This window comes from Pinus tabuliformis, chromosome 9 (assembly GCF_031772625.1).
Source record: "Pinus tabuliformis cultivar Carrire ecotype Pingquan chromosome 9, CPIR1, whole genome shotgun sequence".
Classification (NCBI taxonomy): Eukaryota; Viridiplantae; Streptophyta; class Pinopsida; order Pinales; family Pinaceae; genus Pinus; species Pinus tabuliformis.
In genome coordinates this window covers 1046506095-1046525145 of record NC_142307.1, presented here as the reverse complement: position 1 = coordinate 1046525145, position 19051 = coordinate 1046506095, and the positions used below count along the sequence as shown (strand labels likewise).

General features: G+C 34.7%; 2 protein-coding genes across 2 annotated transcripts; one reads left to right on the top strand and one right to left on the bottom strand.

Moving 5' to 3' along the window:
- Positions 1-48: 48 nt before the first annotated feature.
- On the bottom strand, positions 49-674 carry LOC149152288 (double-stranded RNA-binding protein 5-like). The gene has a single exon (XM_089441778.1). The coding sequence runs from the start codon at positions 642-644 to the stop codon at positions 240-242; it is 405 nt and encodes a 134-aa protein (XP_089297904.1). The 5' UTR covers positions 645-674; the 3' UTR covers positions 49-239.
- Positions 675-5653: 4979 nt separating this feature from the next.
- On the top strand, positions 5654-6640 carry LOC149152287 (disease resistance protein RPS5-like). Its single transcript, XM_089443435.1, has one exon. The coding sequence runs from the start codon at positions 5654-5656 to the stop codon at positions 6638-6640; it is 987 nt and encodes a 328-aa protein (XP_089299561.1).
- Positions 6641-19051: the final 12411 nt, after the last annotated feature.

Below are 19051 nucleotides of genomic sequence, written 5' to 3'. Positions count from 1 at the left end.
TACTGAGCAGTATAATATAAAACAAGCCATATCCATACTTCCACAAAATGGCAGAGGAAAATGTTCAGAATTTAATTCATGAAAAAATAAGGATCAGAATTTATAATGATTTTCCTACTAAAACAGAGAATTTTCCAGAGACCCAGAATAGAACAGAACATAAACATTGTTTGGGTTACTGGGTAATGATTTAAGACATATTCGTTAATATACTACACAGCAACAAGCTGGATACAGTCTCAAACTTCTGTTGCAGTGTTTTCGGAGAAAAATAGAAGGAAATCGCATAAATCAGATACAGCATATTCCATGGCCCTAGAAAACATTTTGGGCATTTGGGTGGAAGTCAACCTTACTTTAAAGTGGATATCCAACCCCAGCTTATGCAAATCTTCAACCGCTACCTGAGCGTCGGCGTTCTCTGCTTCCTTCTTATATTTAAATCCTGGAGGCGAATCATCTCCGGTGGCGTTCTCTGCTTCCTTCTTATATTTAAATCTTGGAGGCAAATCATATCGTACGCCGTTCACGGTCACACTGCACTTGGAGTCAGGAAGATGGTCTTGGCCTTCATTTACGGTGGTGTAAACTGGCAAAAGCAAAGAATTCTTCTGGGCGTACTCTAGTAACATGTTTTTGAACATTTCCGCAGCAGGGCAAAGGGATCGAAATGCAGACAAAAAGGAGAAAAGAGTGTGGAACAGAGAAGCTAGGGTTAATGCGGGCTCCCAATATCCTAATATAATTTCTCCCAACCGTGATAAATTTACTGGGGCTTAACAAAACTGAGAGAATTACGGCCCATATGAATTCACGAAATTAGACAAACACATGGACATTAATTTTGGAAAAACTATATTTCTATTATAGACTGCCTCTCTATTCTTTTCCGAAAAATAGGCAACCTGTATTCTTCAATGATACCAGTCGAGCTGAGTGGTCTGTGTAATTTGGTATTTTAAAGTCGCATCCCTTATTAAACACCTTATTATACCTTGCAGCAGCACAGCAGGAAGTGCTATTCTGCTACCCTGACTTTGAGATGTTATCTGCATTTCAACGCGTTTTCTTTGCTGGTTGTACATGAGTGTAGCTCTCATGTCAGCCCCACTGAGACGTACCCTACTAATTATTGAGCCACTGCCCCTAAACTTTCAGTGCAGCTCTCATGTCAGCCCTGCTGAGACGTACCCTACTAATTATTGAGCCACCACCCCTACACTTTCATCACTTTCAGTAACCCCAGTTGAACTGATTTGACAATTTGTTTGCAGAACCGTCCTGCGCATCATCTCAACATCAAAGGGAGTTTAGCATAATTAAAGCACATCCCCGCATAATAAAAGTTGGTAACCTGCATTTCTATATTTGCCAAAATTATCTTGTGACAAAATTGTCTCTTGTATAACTGTGAATTTTAGGGTTAATCTTAGCGACCTGAGAGGAACCCTGTGGCTTTAACCATACTCACTGTAACATAATCATCTAAATTTCTAATATTGCACAGAATGTTGTTAAAGTGACTGTATATTTTTGTTCAAAGATCAAGGATTTGATATGACATTTAAATTTCTAATATTGCACAGAATCAAGGATTTGATATGATATCTAAATTTCTAATATTGCACAGAATGATGTTAACGTGACTGTATATTTTTGTTCAAAGATCAACCATTTGATATGATATCTAAATTTCTAATATTGCACAGAATGCTCTTAACGTGATTGTATTTTTTGTTCAAAGATCAAGGATTTGATATGATATGGATGATGCTAACAAATCAACTAAAATGATTCTAAATCAACATCATACATACTGCTTCGTTACTGCCTTGTCCCTGTCAAGATGCGCCTCTTTCTTTCTTTCAAGGATGTGCCTCTTTCAGCTCTCCTGCTTTTTTTTTCTTTCAAGGATGGTATGTATGAGCATACATAAGCAGGGAGATGGTAGTCCGCATATCGAGGCAGCCAAAACCCATTGTCGCATACATAAGCAGGGAGATGGTAGTCTGCATATCGAGGCGGCCAAAACCCGCTGTCAGGGTACTGTCTCTTGTAGATAAGGCTTGCCAAAGAAAACGCGTTGAAATGTAGAGAACATCTCAAAGTCAGGGTAGCAACAGGGCACTTTGCTGGTTTACATAAGTGCAGCTGTGATGTCAGCCCTGCTGAGACGTACACTACTAATTATGGGGCCACGACTTCTACACCACCATCACTTTCAGTAACCCCAGTTGAACTGATCTGACTATACAATTATATTACATTCTATTTTGACCTGTAATTTGTTTTCAGACCCGCCCTACTCATAATCTCAACATCAAAGGGAGTTTAGCATAATTAAAGCACATCCCCCATAATAAATGTTGGTAGCCTGCATTTCTATATTTGCCAAAATTATCTTGTGACAGAGGTATCTTTTGGATAACTGTGAATTTTAGGGCTAATCTTAGCGACCTGAGTGGAAGCTGGTGGCTTTAACCATACTCACTGTAACAAAATCATCTAAATTTCTAATATTGCACAGAATGCTCTTTATGTGACTGTATATTTTTGTTCAAAGATCAAGGATGTGATATGATAAGGATGATGCTAACAAATCGACTAAGATGATTCAGGCATCGACATCATTATCAACTTGATATATGCACACCATAGCGACGTTAAAAAATTATTCCAAAAGTTTAATAAAAAAAATTAATATCTTTTAAAGTAAAAACATATTAACTTAAGAGTGTTAGGACAGTGGATTGTTTAAAAGAAAGAATTTTGAAAGAGAAACTAATAATAAGTTCTATGAAAGAATTTAGAAAGAGAAACTAATAATAATGAGGTTGAGACTTTGGCCCTATAAATGGGATTAAATCTAATTCATTAGGATTCTAAGCTCATTTATATGGAATTAAATTTATTTCAGTATTATGATATTAAGTTTTTGGAAATTATTTTCAATTTAAAATAATTTTCTTATAAATATATGGAAAATAATGAAAAAATAAGTAACATTTGAGACGATGAAGGGGTAAAGAATAATTTTATTAGAAATGTATAGAAAATAATGAAAAAATAAATAAGATTTGAGACGATAAAAAAGGTAAAGAAGTATGTGGCTGGACCGAATCACATTAAGGTACATCGGTTTTTGAAATAAAATTTTCTTTAAATAGGAATGGTAAGATAGAGGGATTGAGATTGTTTATTATCTTAAAGGAAGGGAAAGAATAATATTTGCATGGGATTTAGGATGAGTAACTAATAATGAGATTGAGGTTTTGGATTTATATATGGGATTAAAATTAATTGGAAATCTCAAATTTATAATTAAAAGTGCTGTAAATAATATTGATAAAATTAGAATAATTTTATTAAAAATATATGAAGAATAAGGAAAGAAAAAAAAATTATATAAGATGAAATACTATCATATCTTAAGAATCTTGGATAGGAAGGCATATTCTACCCCAAAAAGCCTCTGTTTTGAGACACGTTAAAAAACAAGTCTTTGAAACAAAACTCTATCCTCAATTCATATCTAAAGGCTCATTAATACCTTTATACAATCAATTGTCCTTTTCCTTCATCATTGTAGGAGATTTTTCCTTGATACTAGTGTTTGGGCTTCCATAATGTTTGGAGATCTCTATACTTACTTTGAAGGACATTAAATTTGGTTTTATGGAGCTTGTTCTTTGGTTTTTGGTTTTGTTGCGGATTTTTGTTTTTGTTTTGCATGTTTAAATTTTTTTCGCTGGAAGTTTTTCATGTTGGTATTTATAGGACTTAAGAAATTTGCCTTAGTTTGTAATTATAACTTTTCATTCTTTGTTGTTTTAAATTATTATTATTATTATTATTATTAGAATTACTTGAGTTTAGTAATTTACATTAGACTTTAAGTCAGAAGTCAAAGCTTTATGCATGAACTAATAAGACTCCTTTATCAGATAGGTATTGTTTGGGTGTAAGCATGATGACAAATATTTTAAATGTGAAGTTTAAGAGGTTAAAAAATAATTGAAGATTCAAAAGATTGGACTTATACAAAAATGCCATTGTCACTGTGAAAGCCTAGAACTCAAGAAGATACACTAGATAGGGAATCTTCCATAATAATGGAATCACCTTCTCTAAAAGACTATAGATGAGATATAGAGCTTTCAAAGCATGATTCAAAACTAGATGCATTTAATTGCATGGTCAATTGTATAGAGTGATGGTGAATTGGTTCAAACAACTCCAAATTTCAGCCATTGACATAGTCCATTAGAACAATATGGACATAGATATCAAACATGTGTAGCTTTGTTTTTACATGATTTTTCAAAATATCTATATGCTTAGGGACTATGTTAAAATTGATACTTGCAAATATGTAATATTTTTTTTTGAAAGAGAATAGTACTATGTTAAAATTGATACTTATAAATTTGTATTTTTGGAAAAAAAAACCAATTTAACTAATAAAATATCTACTTGAGTGTTCGTTTCACTTGTGTAGAACATATACTTTTTGTTCATATATATATATATATATATATATTTGTGATGTTTATCTTGAGCATATTTATATGTATTAAAACAAATGTAATATTGTGTAAAGATAGAATTCAATAAGAAGATATATATATATTATATATATATATATATATATATATATATATATATATATATATATATATATATATATATATGTATTTGTATAAGAAGTTTGTTTTCGTTGCATTGCTAGCCTTGCCTGTTTATTATTCTCCCACTTTTCTTTCTTCGGTCACACTCATGTGCCTTCATGGTTTTCAGCTCTCCTGCTTTTTCTTTTCTCTGGTCACACTCATATTGCTTTCTTCCCTTCCTTGTCCATATCAAGATGTGCATGTTTCTTTCTTTCTTCTGTCACACTCATGTGCCTTCATGGTTTTCAGCTCTCCTGCTTTTTCTTTTCTTTGGTCACACTCATATTGCTTCCTTCCTTGCTTCCTTCCTTCCTTCGATATTCATTCTACTTTTGCTCTGTTTGCAAGTTTGTTTTTCGTTGCATTGCTAGCCTTCCCTGTTTATTATTCTCCCCCTTTTCTTTCTTCAGTCGCACTCATGTGCCTTCATGGTTTTCAGCTCTCCTACTTTTTATTTTCTTTGGTCACACTCATACTGCTTCCTTCCTTTTATTCTTACTTTTCCTTTTTTTCGTCACATTCTGCCCAAAGAAAATCAAGAGAAATGACCATTACTTGTTTTATATTAATTGGATTCATTGTTGTACCTATTCACCTCGCTTTCCATACATATTATTTTGTCTACAAATATCTACTATTTTTTCATATTGTTTTTTCTTTTTCTCTATTTTCAAAATTTATTTTCCATATTGTTTTTGCTTTTTCTCTCTGCTTGCTTTGTTGTTGCAAAATCCATGGAGGTCGTTTGCATTAGAGCACTAGCCAACATCATAAGCAGCATTGTTAGTGTTGTTATTTCTCCAATAGTCCAAACTATAGATGATGTTATTCACTTGGAAAGAAACACATAGTTTCTGCAAGAAAAACTAAGTAGTGCCTAAGTCTTCTTAGATGACATGGTCAACTAATTTCAACATCAGCAAAGAATTATCCCTCCCCCTCTAAATGATGGGTTGGAAAGGCTCTGAATTTCCCTGCAAGATATGGAGAGCGTCATACAGCACTCCCAACAATGGAAAGGTTGCTTATATTGTCGATTCTGCAAGCCCAGATTTCATGGGAAAATTAGAGAATGCAAATTAAATATCATTGAGTGTCGCAACAATCTTGAAAATGCCATTTCAACCAGAAGTTCTACTCAAGGGATTGTTTCTTCTGAGCCACTGGAAGCAGGGGCATTACTTCAGCCAATACCGGAGTCTAGCTTTGTTGGCTCTAGGATAAAAGAAGTGGAGATGTGGCTGAAAAGAAGGCTTGAAGACGCGGACAATCATCAATTTCAGGTAATAGGCGTCATTGGCATGGGTGGCGTTGGCAAGATGGCATTGCTGAGAATGGTCTTTAACACCCACAAGAAAGGTAATGTGTTTGAAAACGTGATTTGGTTAACTGTTTCAGAAAATTTTAACATTCAGGAGTTGCAGAGTGTTATTGCGAAAGAAATCAGTTTAAACCTGGGGATGGGCAGTTCTAATGCTGAGAGCAGTTTTGTTGTTCTTGACATGCGAAAGAGGGAACTTTCTAATTATCTCAAGGAGAAGAAATTTTTGCTCATTCTGGACGATGTGTGGAATCAAATCCACCTGGAAGAAGAATTGGGAATCCCCTTGGGAAATTATAAAGGTAGTAGAGTGGTAATCTCTACCCGCAGCAAAGAAGTGATTCGAAAAATGGGGGCAAATGATGACTACTCCATACAGATAAAACCCCTATCCATGGAAGAAGGATGGGGATTGTTTGGCAGAGTTGCCTTCAATGCAAGCCATGCTCCTACAAAAATTGTAGAGGATATTGCTAGAGAAATTGCAGAAGAGTGTAAAGGTCTACCGTTGGCGATAAATGTTGTCGCAGCAGCAATGAAGGGTAATACTTCTGCTGATGAGTGGAGTTTTGCTCTAACTCAAATGAAAAATGTAGATCCTGATTTTCTAAAGTTGTACAGTGGCATTGATGAAGATCTCTATGGGTGACTCAAATGGAGTTACGATCGTAACTTACAGAACTATTTTCTATATTGTGGTGCCTTTTCCGAAGATGCAAAGATTGAGGTGGAGCAATTGGTGGAGATGTGGATAAGGGATGGATTAGTTAGTAGCACAGACAAAATCCAATTAATGGTAGTAGGAGGTAGGTATGTAAATATTTTGGTAGAACGTTGCTTGTTTGAGCATGTTAGCAATGATACTGTTATTGGCCAAAAGAAGTGGATAAAATTTCATGACATTCTTCGTCATATGGTGCTCCATATTGGTGAAAAGGAAGAGAAATTTTTAATTAGAACAAGTCAAAAGCTGGACCGATTTCTTGCAGAACAAGTGATGGACAATTACAAGAGAATAGCAATTCGGTATTATAATGATACTACATTTCTGCCCACAGATTTTAGATGTCCAACAACACTTGGAACTTTGATCTTAGCCCAAAATGAGGGTTTAAAAGAAGTTCCAAATGGCTTCTTACTCAATCTCCCCTCTTAAGGGTTTTGGATCTTAGCGACACCAATATAACATCGTTGCTAGAGTCGATGTGGCAACTCAAACAACTTGAGTTTCTAGGGTTGAATGGCACCAAAATCAGTACTCTGCCCGCTGAGGTATGCAATCTTTCTCGATTGCAATTTTTGCATCTTCGAGACTGTCGACGGCTAAAATCGTTGCCATGTACAATAGGAGAGCTGAAAAATCTCAAGCATTTAGATCTAAATGAGTGTGAGAGATTAGCGGGGATTCCACATGGGATCTCTCAACTTACGTCATTGAACAAGCTAGGCTTGTTGACGGGAAAGGTTGTGCTGGGTGTGGACGAAGGTGAGATTGGTATGTGCAGTTTGAAGGATTTTACAAATTTTCCAAATTTGATGGAGCTTTGTATATATGTCAAAGCGGGAAAGACAGTAGATGGAAAAAGGTGGGGAATAAAAGTGGGTCCAATGGGAACTTGGTTGCAGATGAAGCATTTGGTATTGCAATTTGATAGGAATGAGCATTAGGTAATGGAGGATCTCCCCCCAGACATGCAAAACATGAAGAACTTGCAGACATTTGGTCCCTTCAGTTATGAAGGGACAAGTTTGCCCAATTGTATTTGTGACTTTGAACGACTAGAGCAGCTATGTTTGTTCAATTGTGACCATTTGGAAGAGCTTCCACCATTGTAGAGATTGCCAAATTTAAGGGTATTCAGATTAGAGATGTTAAATAAAGTGAGGGAGTTGGGGATTAGGGGAAGCGTTGGTGGATTTCCTATGTTCGAGCGCTTGCAGATGTGGAAAATGCCAGTGTTAGAGAATATATCAAGCTCCTCCTCATCATCAAACGTTGCGTGGACGGAGGAGGGTACAATTCCCAAGCTTCAACTCTTGAATATACAGTGTTGCAGCGCACTCAAGAGATTGTTGGTAGGAATTAAGAAGCTTTCAAATTTAAAAGACATAGAAATTGACGCTGGTGTATGGGAAAGATCCATTCAGGCAAATTATAACATAAAAATCTGCATGGAAGGAAAGCTCAAATTATTGTAATAATAACATTTATAATAAATGTTATTAATAGTTAGAATTAAAGAAAATATGGGAATTTCATACGTAAATGAATAATTAAAGAAAGAATTATTATTATAACTCATTTATTTTTGTCATGGAATATATTCCATTTTCACAATTATCCTTAATGTTATTAAAGAAAAAGGTTGTTAAAAAAAATCACTATTAAGTTTTTCATTTAAATTTTTTAATAAATATTTTAAATATTATATTTAATATTAATTTCTGTTTTTACACTTTGTTTTATATTTTAATAAAATAGTTTAATTACTTTATGCATAAATCATATTACTTCATATTAATTTTTCTATTTTGATTATTATTTTATATTTTTTTTAAATATGTTATCAACTCTGTAAAAATGATTTTATTAATTTTTCTATCTTAATTAATATATTATAACTTTTTTTGTCCACATGGGGTAGCTCAAGCAGCAAGGGCTGTGGAAATGAAGTCTCACCGAACCGGAAGTCTTGGGTTCAAATCTTGGGCTATCCCTCCCCCGTAGAGGGGTACATAATGGACATGTAAATCAGAGAGTCTCGCCCCAGCTTACAAAAAAAAAAAATATATTATAACTTTTTTTAATAGATTATTAACTCCATAAAAATGATTTTATTTATTTATGAACATTTATTTAATCTAAAATGAGAGAGGAATTAATATGCCGAAATAAAATTTAATGTGTATTTAAATTTTTCATATTTAATGTGCATTTAAATTTTTCAGGTTGCATTCAAAATATAAAGAACTTATTTATATTTAGATGTGTTATTTACGTAAGGAATATATTTAATATAGAATGTTAGAATACTTAATATTTGGAAAGGAAATTGGATTCAAATTTTTATATGTAAAAATATAAAAAAACATGTTTATATTTAATAATTTCTTAAATAATAAGAGATAAAAAAAAATTAATTAGATTTGTGATTTTCATCCATTAAAATAATGATAGAAAAAATTTGAATTTTAATAAAGTGAAGTATTGTTTTTTTATTAATATAAATAAATAAATATTTGAAAATGTAATTTTATTTATTTAAATGATTTTATAAATAATAATATATTAATCAATATTTATTTTAAATTATATTTATTTTATATTATAATTTAAAACGTTGATGTTTTTATATCTTTCATTTTATTTAAATAATAGTCAAAGGAATTTAGCTCAAGTGGTATGGTTCATGATTTGTGTTCCATGTAGTGTATTGCATTTGTGGCAATTCTCTTTGACATCTACATGCATTGCTATTGTTTTCTTCGTCGAAGATGAAAGCATTCGAGTGGAGCAATTGGTGGAGACGTGGATAGGGGAGGGATTGGTTAGTAGCACAAACAAAAGCCAATTAATGGTAGTAGGAGGGAGGTATGTAAATCTTTTAGTAGAACGTTGCTTATTTGAGCATGTTAGCAATGATACTATTATTGGCCAAAAGAAGTGGATAAAGTTCATGACATTCTTCGTGATATGGCGCTCCATATTGGTGAAAAGGAAGAGAAAAGTTTATTTAGAACAAGTCAAAAGCTGGACCAGTTTCATGCAGAACAAGTGATGTACAATTGCAAGAGAATAGCAATGCACTATTATAATGATACCCATTTCTGCCTACAGATTTCAGATGCCCAACACTTGGAACTTTGATCTTAGCCCAAAATAAGGGTTTAAGAGAAGTTCCAAATGGCTTCTTACTCAATCTCCCCTCTCTAAGGGTTTTGGATCTTAGCGACACCAATATAACATCATTGCTAGAGTCGATGTGGCAACACAAACAGCTTGAGTTTTTGGGGTTGAATGGCACCAACATCAGTACTCTGCACGCTGAGGTATGAAATCTTTCTCGATTGCAATTTGTGCATCTTCGACACTGTCGAGAGCTAAAATCATTGCCATGTACAATAGGAGAGCTGAAAAATCTCAAGCAGTTAGATCTAGATTATTATGAGAGGTTAGTGGGGATTCCACGTGGGATCTCTCAACTTACGTCATTGACAAGCTAGGCTTTTTCTTGTTAATGGGAAAGGTTGTGCTGGGCATGGATGAAGTTGAGAGTGGTATGTGTAGTTTGAAGGATTTTACAAATTTTCCAAATTTCTTGGAGCTTAGTGTACATGTCAAAGTGGGAAAGATAGTAGACGAAAAAAGGTGGGGAATAAAAGTGGGTCCAATGGGAACTTGGTTGCAGCTGAAGCATTTGGTATTGCAATTTAATAGGAATGAGCTTAAGGTAATGGAGGATCTTCCCCCGAACATGCAAAACATGAAGAACCTGCAAACATTTGGTCTCTTCAGATATCAAGGAATAAGTTTTCCCAATTGTATTTGTGACTTTGAATGACTGGAGCACCTGTGGTTGATCAGTTGTGACCAACTGGAAGAGCTTCCACTGTTGAAGAGATTGCCAAATTTGAGGGTATTGAAATTACAGGTGTTAAATAAAGTGAGGGAGTTAGGGATTAAGGGAAGCGTTGGTGGATTTTCAATGTTGGAGCGCTTGGAGATACAGAACATGCTGGTGTTAGAGAGTATATCAAGCTCCTCCTCATCATCAAATGTTGTGTGGACGGAGGGTACAATGCCCAAGCTTCAATTCTTGTTGATATAGGGTTGCCTGACACTCAAGAGATTGTCGATAGGAATCGAGAAGCTTTCAAATTTAAAAAACATAGAAATTGACGCTAATGTATGGGAAAGATCCATTTAGGAAGATCATAACATAAAATTATGCCTGGAAGAAAAAGTCGAATTATTGTAGAATATAGATAGAATTAAAGAAAATATGAGAATATCGAAAGAATTATTATTACAATCAATTTATTTCTAGTCTGAAATATATTCCATTTTTTCAATGATCCCTAATGTTATTAAAGAAAAAGGTTATTAAAAAAATAACTTTTATTTTTTATTAAATATTCTAAATATTATATATAAATATAGATTACATTTTATTTTATAATTTCATAAAATAGTTTAATTATTTTAATATAAAATAGTTTAATTATTTTTTTTACCATAGTTAATATTTTACAAAATTATTTTCTAACTTTAAATATGTTATTAACTCAATAATTATTTATTTATTTATGAATGAGAATTTATTTAATAGGGAAAGTGAGGAATTTAATTTGACAATGAATTTATATTTTCCACATTGCATCCAAAATATAAAAAATCTAATGTGTTATTTACCTATAAGAGTTTACTTTATATAGAATGTGAGAGTAATAATATTTGGAAAAGAAATTGGATTCAAATTTTTATATGCAAAAATGTAAAAATATGAATAATATAGTAATAATTAATATTTATTTTTAATTATAATTTAAAATGTTAATAATTTTATATTTTTAATTTTATTTAAATAATAGTTAAAAGAATTTAGTTTTAGTGGTATGATTCATGATTTGTGTTCCAAGTAGTGTGTTCAAGTCTCTAGAGACATGCCAACCTTTGTGGCAATTCACATTAAAATCTAGATGTATTGCTAGTACTTTCTTATTTCATTTTCCAATGTATTGCTAGTATTTTCTTATTTCATTTTCCAAGTTTGTGATAGAGATGATAATAAACCAGCTTAGGTTCCCACTACTTATAAGAATATGTCTATAAAGATTCTATATACTTTATTACATAGTTTTAATGATTTATAGGTATGGTATTGTTTTTCTTTTCTCAAACAATTAACATTAAGAAGACTATGATTAGTTATTTTATACAAGCAATTGTATAAAAGAAGAATATTTAAGCATGTAAATGGGACAATCTTTATGGCCTCATTCAAAATACAAAAACTCTTGGGGCATATTTACTATGAAGATGTCAAGATAGTCCATCTTTTCATAAAATATGTAAATAATTTCAATGAATGAAGTGAGGCATTCAAATTGATCACTAAAGAAGTGGCTTTTTGAGAAATTTTAAGCAAAGTCTTTCAAAGGTGAAAATAATGTGCCTTGTGCCTTATTTTTCACTATTTGTATCATGTTATGGCTACATCAGAGTGGTAGGAAACAATTGAAGATAGATTAATTTTACAACACATATTCTAAAAGTTAAAAAATAATTATGAAACTATACTTATTTATCAAAGTCTTTCAAAGGTGAAAATAATGTGCCTTGTGCCTTATTTTTCACTATTTGTATCATGTTATGGCTACATCGGAGTGGTAGGAAACAATTGAAGATAGATTAATTTTACAACACATATTCTAAAAGTTAAAAAATAATTATGAAACTATACTAATTTATAAATATTAAGTTGGATATAAAAACCAAAGCTTCAAATAATTTTTAAGCTCCATTAAATAATGAGATTTACCTACGTTAATGAGATTTACTGACGTCCTTTTTCTCAAAAAAGGAATTTGAAAGTTGTTGGATCAATAGCAGGAACTCTAGTTTGTTAGATATACTTGTAATAATAATGTAAACTGTTCACCAAATTCAATGCAATGACCTACATATTGCCTTATCTTAATTTTTTTCTTTTTTAATTTTTTTGTATAAACCTTGTATATTATTAAGCTGCCTTCAAAGCTACCAACAAAATAACATATTGATTACATTTCAGTTATCTTAGCATACATCTCACGGATGATTAGATAATCATTTATCACAACACCATTTATAATTCACCTCCCATGTTTTCTATTGTTTGTCTTCTAAATTTTCTTTCCTTTATTTATAACAATATTTATTGCCTTAAATTTCTTTTGAATAGAACAATGCACTTTTGGCTAAATGACAAGTGGTAACGAAATGACCAACATTTGACATTTTTAAGCCATCAACTACCAAGTGCTCTTTTTGAGAAACAAGAGGATGATCCACATTGAAATGATATTTTGCATCCAAAAGATGGTATGAATAGCTTGTTATATTACTTTTTTAAATGTTAATACCTTTGAATAATATATAACTATACCAATAGTATAAGTAAATTATAATTGTATTTAAGATAGACAATCCTTGTTCACTGACTTTTCTCATAGTTAACATTTCATTAGGATACTCAAGAACTAATTCCCCCTATTATGAGTAGGATATATAAGTAACCTACAATAACTCTACATGAGGGAATATCAAGGTGGTTTGTTAATGAATTTGAACCAATACTTGAATGCTATTAAGCAATGAGCATAATACATCATATGAGAAGGTAAATATGTAGACATTTCAGATTTTTTACACATCGTAACAAAGCCCTTAGTTCTCTTAAAAGCCACCCTTGTGCCATTGCTAGTTTATCTATTCCCATCCACATTGGCAGTAAATTTAATTGTAATTTTCCATAGAAGAAGATAGTGTATGAATATAGCCTTTTTGAAGGGTACAAACAACATTATTAGGAAGATGGAAGATGATTTGGATTTATGAAAGGGACAAAGTGAAATACAAAATTAAAACATAAACACTTAGATAAATTTAAGGAATGAAATGAAATGTAGATTAAAAATAAACACAGAGAAACTAAACTTCAATTAATAAATAGAAAATGCTAGAAATTGTTTACATGCAGAATGAAAACAAACTAGCTCAGGCAATGGTAGCTTATCTCTGAGAATAGATGTGACGAATACATGTCTTCCAAATTGTGTTACAATGAGGCTCAGTGGAATTTTCATCATGAAGAAACAATGAGAAACCCTAAACATCAAAAAACCTATACCTAGGAGATGAAACACCAAAAGGTAGAGGCCCAGATGGGGTTAGTTGCAACATCAACTTCCTGGGGGTTGTAACTTTGACATACATTCTTTGTTTGGTGTGCATGATATCCAATTACAAATTTCTATCCAAGAAAAACAAATTTTGATTGCAAGCATTGATTGAATGTTCATTTCCCCAAAAAAAGTTGTTTAGGGCCTTAAAATTTCTCTGTAAGTTCAGGACCAGAAAACTATTAAAAATAGAAAACTACGAAAATAGGAAAGTATGCTAAAAAATACGAAATTAATAGAAAATAGTGTTGGGGATCCAAGTAAAATAGGATGGTTGCCACCAATATCCACTTGTACCAGTCCTCCCCCTCAGGAAGCAAAGGTCCCCATTGGATTGAGTGCCTCCATAAGGTGAGGGAAATTCTTTTGAACTTGGTCCCTAGTTAACCACATCCCTTGGTTAAGGAGTTCGCTGGATTTGACGACTCGATACAGTTGAATCCTCTATTAGCGATTGTTCTTAATTTGTGTTTCCATGATCTCATCATTTGTGGTCTTTTCAATGCAATTTGGGTTGAGCTTTGTTGGTGTCAACTGCTCAACAATATCTAATGTGTCCAACAATGGTGGAAACTATGGTCAAAGGAGGTCCACATTGAATATTAGGTGCATGATAAAGAATAGGGGGATACTTAGCTCAAAAGCGTTGTCACCCACAACCTTGGTGATGGTGTAAGGCCCATATTAGAGCGGCCAAAGCATCTGACGGCTTCGAAAAGGTGTTCCTTATGTAAATGTAACCAAGCCTTGTCACCCATTTGAAACTTATGTGGCACTCGATGTTGATCATGACATTTTTCTACTTAGTATTGGCTTCACCTAGAATATCATGAACCTTCTGGTGGATGTGTTAAATGCATTCAATAAACTTGATGGGATTTTTAGATTTGATTTGGACATGTGCAAATTTTTTCTGTGTAGTTGCAAGAGGCATTGCAACATCAATGGGACACAATAGTTGAAATTTCAGGCCCACATGAAAGGGTTGTGTCTAGTTGAGTTATAGAGAGTTTTGTTGTAGCTGTGTTACACATAGGGAAGACTCTCATCCCATGTTCATGGATGCTTAGATTTGTACATGCATAATATGTGCATTATCATCTTGTTGACGACCTCTGCCTGGCCATCAGTTTAGGGGTGGAATGCAGTTGACTTGGTGTGTTTGGTGTCCAACAATGAACATAGGTTCGAACAAAATGTGCTTAGAAACCTGCTATCATGATTTGATATAATGGTCTACGGGATCCCAAAACGTACCCATACTCATTTGAAGTAGAGGTTAGCAATGGCTTTTGTTCCAATATTATTCTACTAAACAACCAATATCGCCATCTTAGAAAATATATCAATGACCACAAACACATGATAGTCATTACCATGCTTGGTAGAAGTAAGACTGTCCATATAGTCCATGGAGGTGGATTACCAAGGCTGGCTAGGAGTAGGCAAATGAGTGTACAAACCTTGCTTCTTAATGGTTGGTTTGGCGATGACACAAGCAGTGCAGGATCTGATATATTTTCCAACATCATGTTTGAATTTTGGCCAAGAAAATACTTCTATAGTACTGCCATAGTCTTCTCCACACTAGAGTGTCCTACGACCCAGTTGTAATGGACCTCCCAAATCATCTTGGCACGCTCACTTGGCACACTCACTTCTGTTGTGATTATTGTTATTGCTTTATAAGAAATACATTAATGTGGGTGATTATTGTTGGAATCATTGTTGCTAATTGGAAATCAATGTTGCCCTTGGAGGGGATGAGACTCATTGCTACTACTGCGAGTGCCAAGCATGAGAAGGAATTGATCATAGGTAAGGTGCCATGGCCGAATCTAGTTTGGTAGGGTTTGGCACATCAACAAATCTTATTCTTAATTATTTTAAACTTTTCAAAATGAAATTGACCTTTGGACTTTGGGAAAGATACAATGAATGTTGGCTTACTTCTTGTCAATATGGGTTTCTCTCATGTTATCATGTGTTTTATCCTAATCTTTCATTGTCAAAGATCGACATATAGGCTTCAATCATCAAGCTATTCATTCTTCATTTCATTAATACAGAGATGCAGTGGAAATAATACTTCATTTCATTAATGTAAAATACTGAAATATGCTTACAAACAGAAATGGAAATAAACTAGCTAGGGCGATGGTAGATTATCTCTGAGAAGAGATGTGTTAGCTACATGCCTTTGAAATGTGTTACAATGAGGCTCAAAGGCCTATTTATTGTTGAGAAACAATGGAAAAACCTAACCCTAGAAGATGAAACACCAAATTGTGGGCCCCGTTTTTTGTAAGTTGGTACATCAACTTCCTAGGGTCGTAACTTTGGCACCCAATCTCCATTTTACGTGTACAATAGCTCGTTAGAAAGAACCATACGAGCATTACAACTTTTGGAAGAGAAGAATTAGGCCATGGACCCATGTTTCTCCCATATTTCCCTAAAAACATCATTTAGGGCCTCAAAACGACTCCGGAAGTTCAGAACCCGAAAAGCTGTTAAAAATAGTAAATTGTGCTACAATTATGGAAACTGAAAAACTGAAAGAGACAGATGTGGGGGTCCAGGTGGGATAGGTGGGTGGCCACCAACATCCACCTGGATCATTCCTCCCCCCTTAGGAAGCAATGGTCCCCATTGTGTTGAGTTCCTCCATCTGTTGAACTTGGTCCCTAGTGAGATGTTCTGTAATCTTTGATGTGTCCAATAATGGTGGGAAGCATGGTTGAGGGAATTCCACATTGAACACTTGGTGCAAGTGAAGGAATGGAGGAATTTTGTTCTCCAAAGCATTGTTTCCCACAACCTCGGTAATGTTGTAAGGACCATGTCGGAATGGTCTGAGCTTCTGATGGGCTCTTGTAAGGCGTTCTTTCTACAAATGCAACTAGACTTTGTTGCCCACTTGAAACTTGTGTGGTACCTGATAGTGCAACGGCATCCCTGTGGGTGAGGAGAAGATGTTCTTGTGTTCTTTCATGACCGTATCCCTTTGCTGTTGTTGCATGAAGGAACCCTTCACGAGGGTCATGGATGTGGCAACGATCTTCCCCTTACTTTGGGAGCGAACCAGACAGAAAATAAATTTCCTAGTCAGTGAGATGAGCTTGTTTCCTTTATTAGAAGTGATCAAAGAGGTGGCAGTAGGTGGGGCTACCTCCGGTATCCTATATAATGAATTACCCAAAGAAATAATAACAGCGTGAGGCCTTGACTCATACATAGCATGTTGCCTCCACAAGTATGGCTAGCCTAATAATACATCACAAACATCTAGAGGTGTAACATCACACATTACCTTGTCTATGAAGGATTTGATGTTGTAGGGAAGGTGGCACTCCCGGCGAACTCAGAGATCTCGTCCTTCGTGAAGCCACCCGATACTATACAACTGCGGGTGTGTAGTTGGTAGGCCCAACCGCTTCACGACCTCTACTGAAATGAGGTTCTTTTGGCTTCCATTATCAACAATGAATTGTAGTGGCGAACCCTTCACCCAGATCTATGAGTGGAAAATACTTTCCCCCTCCTTTGGATATTCAAGCACATTCTTTTGGATCATGGCAGTGGAAACAATGATGCTAGGCTCGGTATCAATGATCTACTTCCATTTTCCATTCCCCTTGTCAGGTTCTGACTCAGGGTTAGAACATGCATATAATTCTAAAGCTTTCAACTCGGCCACCAGTGACTACTTGGTCTGACACTCACTTGTATTGTGAGTGGGGCTCTTGTGGAACTCACACCACTTTCCTGTGTCCATTGATTTTGTGGTGTTGTCCTTTTCTTGTGGCTTCGACAGGTTGCCTTGGGTTGCCTTGTCTTGGCTTTGTCCTTGGTTCTGTGATTTGGGGAAGCCTTTCCCTTGCTTCGAATTCATAGATCCAAAGTATTTCTTCTTTTGTTTGAACTTCTGCTCGATTTTGACAGCGTATCGGTACGTCGTGCCGAGCGAGGAGATGTTCAGGAACTCCATCTCTTCTTGGATGTATCTGTGTAGGTGGCCGCGGTACTTGAGTACCAAATGAATCTCAGAGTCCTTGATACCCAACTGTGTGCGAAGGGTATGAAAATGTTTGTGAACTCTGGCACATCTTGGTCCCTTCCCTGTCGCAGCGTAGTCCACTTTATATATTTGTCCTCATAACTTTTGACAAGGCAATACTGCTCCTTGATGACATCCTAGAATGAATTCCAAGTGGGAGTGACTAAAAATAGTGAGCCTGTACTTTCATCCTTCTGCTCATAGTAGGTTTCCCACCAGTTCTTGATGTGGGGGGCTGCTTTGAGAAGAGCGAAAATAATCTTTTCCTGACTGAAAAAATCATGAACAGAAAAATAACCCTCTAGCAGATTTAACCATTTATCTACGGCATCTGCATCTATTTGACCCTCAAATATGGGTATTTAAAAATAAACTTGTACCTTAAACGGTGTGGCATTTCCAGAGTAGCTGTTGGAAGTCAATGCATTACCCATGGGTAGCCACTGAAGGATCTGGGCAAAACTGTCCATCATCACGTTCCTTTGTCGCTTGAGGGCTTCTTCAAGCAAGATTTTGATAGGATCTCCTGCCCCCTTGTATTGTTTTTCATCAGCCATGGAAGGCTATTGGGATTTGCGAAGCTGGTCTTGCAAAGGTTCAACTAGTTCAAACCCTAACTCCTTATATCCTGACCTCGTTGGGAACATGCAAAGAAAAACAGAGGAAAAGTAGACCGCTTTGATACCACTGATCCAGATTTAAGAAGGGACGCAATAAATTACAGAGATAACCATAAATACAAAGATGCAGTGGAAATAATACTTTATTTCATTAATGTAAAATACTGAAATATGCTTACAAACAGAAATGGAAATAAACTAGTTAGCGCGATGGTAGTTTATCTCTGAGAAGAGATGTGTCGGCTACATGCCTCTAAACTGTGTTACAATGAGGCTCGAAGGCCTATTTATTGTTGATAAACAATGGAAAACCCTAAACATCTAGAAACCTAACCCTAGAAGATGAAACGCCAAAATTGTGGGCCCCATTTTGGGTAAGTTGGTACATCAACTTCTCGGGGTTGTAACTTTGGCACCCGATCTCAGTTTGACGCAT